At 43.6% G+C, this 6,000-nt stretch overlaps 1 protein-coding gene across 1 annotated transcript in view; it reads left to right on the top strand.

Moving 5' to 3' along the window:
- LOC104276925 (beta-adrenergic receptor kinase 2) overlaps nucleotides 1-6,000 on the top strand; it is a gene marked incomplete at its 5' end in the record, with an annotated part of 43,081 nt that overhangs the window by 11,135 nt on the left and 25,946 nt on the right. The window contains one exon of the mRNA XM_009873399.1: nucleotides 3,914-3,987. Within this exon, the coding sequence (XP_009871701.1) occupies nucleotides 3,914-3,987 (74 nt within the window). The remainder of the gene's footprint in view (nucleotides 1-3,913; nucleotides 3,988-6,000) is intronic.

Raw genomic sequence — 6,000 nt, 5'->3', positions numbered from 1 at the left:
GTGTGGGCTGGTCACCAGCTGCATTTCTGCTCTCTGCCCGAGCCTGGCCCTACAAAGTGCAGAATTCAGGAAATAAAAAGCAGATGTTACTAATTCAGGGGTGGGGTGAGGGTTTGCAGTTGACATGAGAGTCAGGATCTTGTGCAAAATTTCTGAAATCACTTTAGAAAACCATAACTGTTTGAAATAACCATTGAAGTAAAATTACGTTCTTTTTTTTTTCAAAAGAGATGGGTTAACTGGATTCCCCTCGGAGCTTGTGAAGCTGACCTTGCCGGGTCGGGGTGAGCCCTGGGAATGGTTGGATCACTCGAGTGGGCACAGACTTTCTCACCCGAGTCCCCTCGTGCTCGGCCGCTCGCTGCTGCTCCCCAGCCCTGCCTAGTCTGAGGATCCAGTTAAGACTGAGCTGCAAACCTCAAGGGTCGTCTTTATCCCTTCCTGAAAGACATTTTGTCTTGCTAATTAGTGCAATTAATGGTATTTGGCAAACTTAGCTGTACAGGATTGTGCATAAGACGATAATGGGGAAAAATTATTGTCCAGAGCTGGGGAAGCAGAGGGTTGCGGCTGGGCGCTGTCTCGCACTCGCCTGCGTGTATTATTGATATCATCCAGCACTTTGGTGTTACTGGAAGAAGCTTTTTAAAAATGTTTTTTGTTTCCCTCAGCAACTAGTGATGATCTGGTTGTTGCAGAAATTATATAGTACGGGAGGAGAAATCTTTTAACGCAAAAACTGTCAGTATCTTTATTTCATAAATAATTGCCGGTTCCTTTCATCTGTTACTTAACGCTATCATTTTTTTAATTTCTGCTTTCTGTTCTTGGTCTTATTTTTCTGTGTGTAGTTAACTGTGCTTATTGTGCTTTACGTCAGTTCTCCCTGAACTCCTTAAAACTACTGTCACTTATTCAATGCCTCGTCTGTCAGGTAGTTTTGCTATTATCTGAGAGCTGCAGTTTCTGGCTAATAGTTTTTCAGTCTAAGAACATCAGCAAAAAAGGAGATTTCCTTTATGCTGTGGTGGAAGTGCAGAATCTGTTGGTGCAATGGGAGGTTGAAACAGCAGCTCTTCCAGCACGGGGAACATTAAGCTCTAATTGGATTGTTTTGAATTCAGGACAGTGGAAAGATTTCAGGTGTGCTGATACCAGGGGACGTAATCCTTCGGATGGCTTGGTTTGAATGTGTCTTTCAAAAAATAATCTTAGAAACCTTTCTGTGGAGGGAAGTTGGTCCATGTGTAACCCAGATATTTTAAGGACTATATAAGCTCCATGTCTGTATATCTTCATATACCTGCAGAAACGTGCCCAGTCCATAGATTCTTCAAAGAGAACTTGGAATACCTATTTCATGTCAACCTCATGGGTATCCAAGCAGCATTCCTTATGAGGAACATTTGGGTATTTTGCTGAAAAGACAATGGCGAATTCTTGACACTCCCCAGGTGTAATGTAATACCCAGTTCTTATGGCTGTAACTTACAACAACTGCGTTATCATCTATGGAAGTTTCTGATGTGTCGGCTGTCTCCAGTTTTTTGCGTTGAGCAGTGTGAGCAGGAGGCTGAGCTGGGCGAGCAGCACAAGCCCCGATATTGTTCCTTGTTCTCTGCTCCGGTGAACAAACTTTTCCCTTTCCTTCCCATCCTTACATTTAAAAGTTTGGGAAACATTAAATGGGGCTAAAGCATTTGGGTGGCATTGCTGAAAATTTCTGTTGGTGTATTTTCGCACTCCTCCCACAGTTTTCTTTGTGGGTTTGTTGTGTTTTTTTTCTTGTTTTTTTTTTTTTGTGGGTTTTTTTGGTAAACAGCCAGGAGCTGGGACCGCGCCAAGGATTTTTCTTTCGCTGCGCTCGTTGCTGTTTGTGCCACTCTTTAGTCTCCTAATTACACGACTGCAATCTTCTTTGGTTCGTTGTCCAAATAAAAGTTTCAGTCAATTCAGCATTATTTTTTGCTCAGTGCTGCTGCTCTTTCGATCACATGTAAAAGACAAGTTAATGAATCGGGTTCAGTTCCGTAAGGGCCGGATTTTGTTCTTGCACCAGGGAGAGGAGCGCAGCCTCCTGTGCCGCAAGGGAAGACAACTTATTAAGAATGCTTGCAGTAAAATAGGAACTAAGACAAGCCCTAAAAAAAGAAGAAAGGAGGAAATAAAAACATCCAACCCACACCACCACTCTTATTGCAAATTACTTTTAAGGAATAGAAAACTTGGGGTTGAATGGTTTGTTTTCCAAAAAAAAGCACATTTCTCGATGAAATTTCCAGGATGACTGTTTCTGTTGAGAATAGTTAGAAAGTTTTGGGCATCTCCTAAGAGAACCTCTTAATTGGCTTTCTGCCCTTATGTGGAGACCAAAACCCAGTTTGTATCATCTTCAGAATATCATCCTGGGCAGCTCAGTGGAGTCACGCGAAGCACAGGAGTTGCCTGGTCCCTTCCCTGGGGTTCTGACTGTGGCCAAATAAATCCACAACACCCCAGGAAATGAACTTGCCCAAATACGAAATTTAACTTGGGATCCAGATGTAGCTAAAGAGGCTGCCAAGATGCTGATAAATGTTTTCATTACACATAAATTAAAGCCTTTGTTTCCCTGATTAGCCTTGCTTTGTCTGCTGAGACCAGCGGTTTTGCTTCCAAGTCAATTTGGGTTTTTTATTTAGGTCTTTGATAAAATGAGATGCTAGTGAGTTGGAAGGACGTGATGACAGACAGTTAAGTGCTCTCCTATACACACTACAATGAGATGACGAAGTAGCACGGGAAGTGCATTTGCATTTTTTCTTAAAGATGTTCGGGAAAACACGAGGTTCTGTTGTTTCTGAGTTGAGCATCCAGCGACGTGCTGCTTTGTGGTAACGTGATTTCGCTGTGAGTTGAAGTTACAATGACACTAAATTTTTTTTAAAAAAAATAGGTTTCTTGTGTATATATTTTATTTTTTTTTCAGGTTGAAAAGGGATGTTTTGTATCTTGATGCAGTGCCCTTTTGGGAGAGGATCTGCGCAGGGGAGTGGGGGGAGCTGCTCTGCCTCCCCTCCCTTGCTCAGCTGCTGTAGTTTTTGCACTTTTGTGGTCTCACCTCCGAAAGCTGGGTGTGGTGTCAGTCAGCACACAGTAATTCTACATAAGGAAAGGTATCGCCCACCACCGGGAACCGGAAGCAGAATATATATCTTTTTCTTTCATTTGAGGCTCTGAAGGGGCTCGCAGGTAACCCAGGTGATGAGCTGTGACCATAGATAACCCCAGTACGTAAAAGAGGAGCAAGTACCAGCCCAGGAGCACGTAAGACAGCATTTCCAAGAGATGGAGCTTCTAAGAGCACACTATAATCCTTATAATGGAAAATACTCGTCAGCAGGCTGCAGAGGTCATGCTTTAAATTACTCACAAAGGAGCTATAAAGACCTGATGTGATTTATTGTGCTATAAAACCTATTAGAGGTAACATTAACCAGTAATTCTAAAATCAAAATACAGAAGAGTTTTCTTTTTATTACTAAAAAGTGGGCAAATCTATTCTGAAAAAAATCAAAACATGTAAATCGTATCTAGTTTTCGCTCCAAGAAAGAGAAGCAAAATCTGACCCACTAAAGAGGCATGGGATATTTTGGTGCGTTACGTAAACGTCTCATAAGAAACCTCAGCAGGTAGAAATTGGAATATGCTTAATATACCTGTGGGAGGTGAGTGAGGTTTATGATCCCTTTCTGTTCAGAGCTGCTCCATAATGGGTATCGCTGCGCCCTGGCCAGGGGGGTGCTTACGTGGGTTTCTACAATCTCAGGTTCGTTGAATCATAAAGGATGCTCCCCGCCTGGCTCCGAGTCCTCTTTCACAAGTTATACTGGCAGTGATCTATTTTTTTCTAATATTTCTTTTTCTTTCCAGGTTTTTTGCTTTTTAAAGACTATTGCATGAATGAGATCGATGAAGCTGTCCCTCAGCTGAAGTTTTATGAAGAGGTGAGTGGCCGTGAGGCTGAACGGAGAGTTGGAGGAGGGGGGATGCTCGGGGGTGCCTGCTGATTCCCGGTTATTTTGGCTTCACAGTGGAAGCGATTCCTTTGCAAGCAGCAATATTTTCTGTAGTGACAGTTGTATGTCAAAGGGACAAATTTGTCGTTTTAAACAAGTTCAAGAGACTTTTAAAAATAGCAATGTAACTGTTTTGTCAAATCGGTGATTTGGTACAGTGCTCTTACAGTGTGTCTTGTGAGAGTACACGAGGTGATTTTTTTGCCCTCTTCCTGGGCAAATACTTAAAGATTTAGGAAATGAAATATTTGCAGGAAAAACCTACTTAGCTCAACTCCTAACTGCTTTTATTTGCATATACTGAAACTGTGTCTTTTCACTAAACATAAGCTGGCAAAACATTTTAAAAGCTACTGTTACAGTTTTTTACCTTCAAGGTGTATGTTTGGCGTTAAGGCATAATATACTGAGAACAAAACAATGTAAGAAGTGTACCTGAGCAGCCTCTAAATCAGGTGTTCATTCACCAGCTTCATGTGTCAAAGGATAACTTGGGAAATACTGAGGGAATAATGGTGAGGGGAAGAATACTAACTGAGGTTAAAATATCTTTAGGTTTATTAATGTTATCTATCACAAGGTACGCTCTTTGATTATGGTTAATTTGAAATATTCATAAGAAATGAGCTGAGATTAGGTTCATCTCAGTCTCTACTTGTTAAATATCTCTGGTACATTGTTAAGCGAGGTGTGTTCTTGAGAAATGGGATCTTCACTTTTGAAGATGATGATACATCGTAGTTCTGCTACAAACCAGAGATGAAGTTAAAGTAAGTAACATTTCCCAGCTCACAGTGGAATTACAACAGCGGATTCCTTCTTTCAAAAAGACCTGAAAGTAAAACCAGTGCTTTTGATTGTTACAGCTGTTGTGGGACGTGGATTCATATCTGTTGCACAAAGTGAAGATTTTCCTTAAAGTCAGAAAAGTGAAAATAAGCAAATCTATCATCTGTTGTCCCAGAGAGCAAAAGCAGGGAGTGGAGTGTGGATGCAGCCGACATCTCTGGTCTTCTGCATCCCTCATCTTGCTCCTTGGAGCTTTCCCAGTGCCCTCTCCGTGTCAGTGAGACACCCAGGCCTTGCGCCTGCTGTCCCAGGCACCCTCCTGGGCCAAGAGCCGTGCCCTCTTGTGGGCAGCTGCTGCCAGGGCTCGTGGAAGGGCTGTGAGTGACGCCGCTTCATGGTGTTCTCTAACAGCCCTTCAGCTGCCGTCTGAGGTTCAGAGACTCATAAAATCGTAGAATCATTAAGGTTGGAAAAGAGCTCAGAGATCATCCAAGTCCAACCGTCAATCCAACCCCACCATGACCACCAAACCACGTCCCCAAGTGCCACATCTGCACTTTTTTTTAACACCTCCAGGGATGGGGACTCCACTGCTGCCCTGAGCACCTTTCCCAGGGCTTCACCGCGCTCTCAGTAAAGAGATTTTTCCCAGTGGGAATTTTTCCCTTGTGGGAGTCGCTGTAGCAGAGCCCTGCCAAGTGCTGGGCGGGTGAGAGGGGCACCCGCAGAGCGACACGGAGGTGGCTTTAGATCGCTGAGGTCAGTTGTGCTCCGTTGTCACAAGAGCATCAGTGAAGAAGCTGGCAGACATCGAGCCCGAGGCAGGCGAGCAGCCGGGAGGATTAATAATTGGGAAGGGCACGGGGAGCTCGTCGTGCCCCTCCTCAGCTCTCCTCTGCTGAGCCGGCCCCGGCAGCACTGCCGCGAGGAAACTCAGCGAGTCTCATCGCTCCATTCATTCCCTGTTGTATTTGTGGCACTAAATATAAAACTGTAGTTAATCCTCTCAGAGGTGCTGGTTTCAGTTAAAACACGCACACGTGCTTTGAACAGGCAGCCTGTATTGCTCGGTGTTAATTAGAAATGCTGCCTGAGGTAACCCTTTGTCTCGATTACTCTTAAGCTGGCGATTGAAAATGTTTCCTGCTAGTG

Source organism: Apaloderma vittatum, unplaced genomic scaffold (assembly GCF_000703405.1).
Source record: "Apaloderma vittatum isolate BGI_N311 unplaced genomic scaffold, ASM70340v1 scaffold12367, whole genome shotgun sequence".
In the NCBI taxonomy this organism is placed as follows: Eukaryota; Metazoa; Chordata; class Aves; order Trogoniformes; family Trogonidae; genus Apaloderma; species Apaloderma vittatum.
This window is presented reverse-complemented; position numbering and strand designations above follow the sequence as displayed.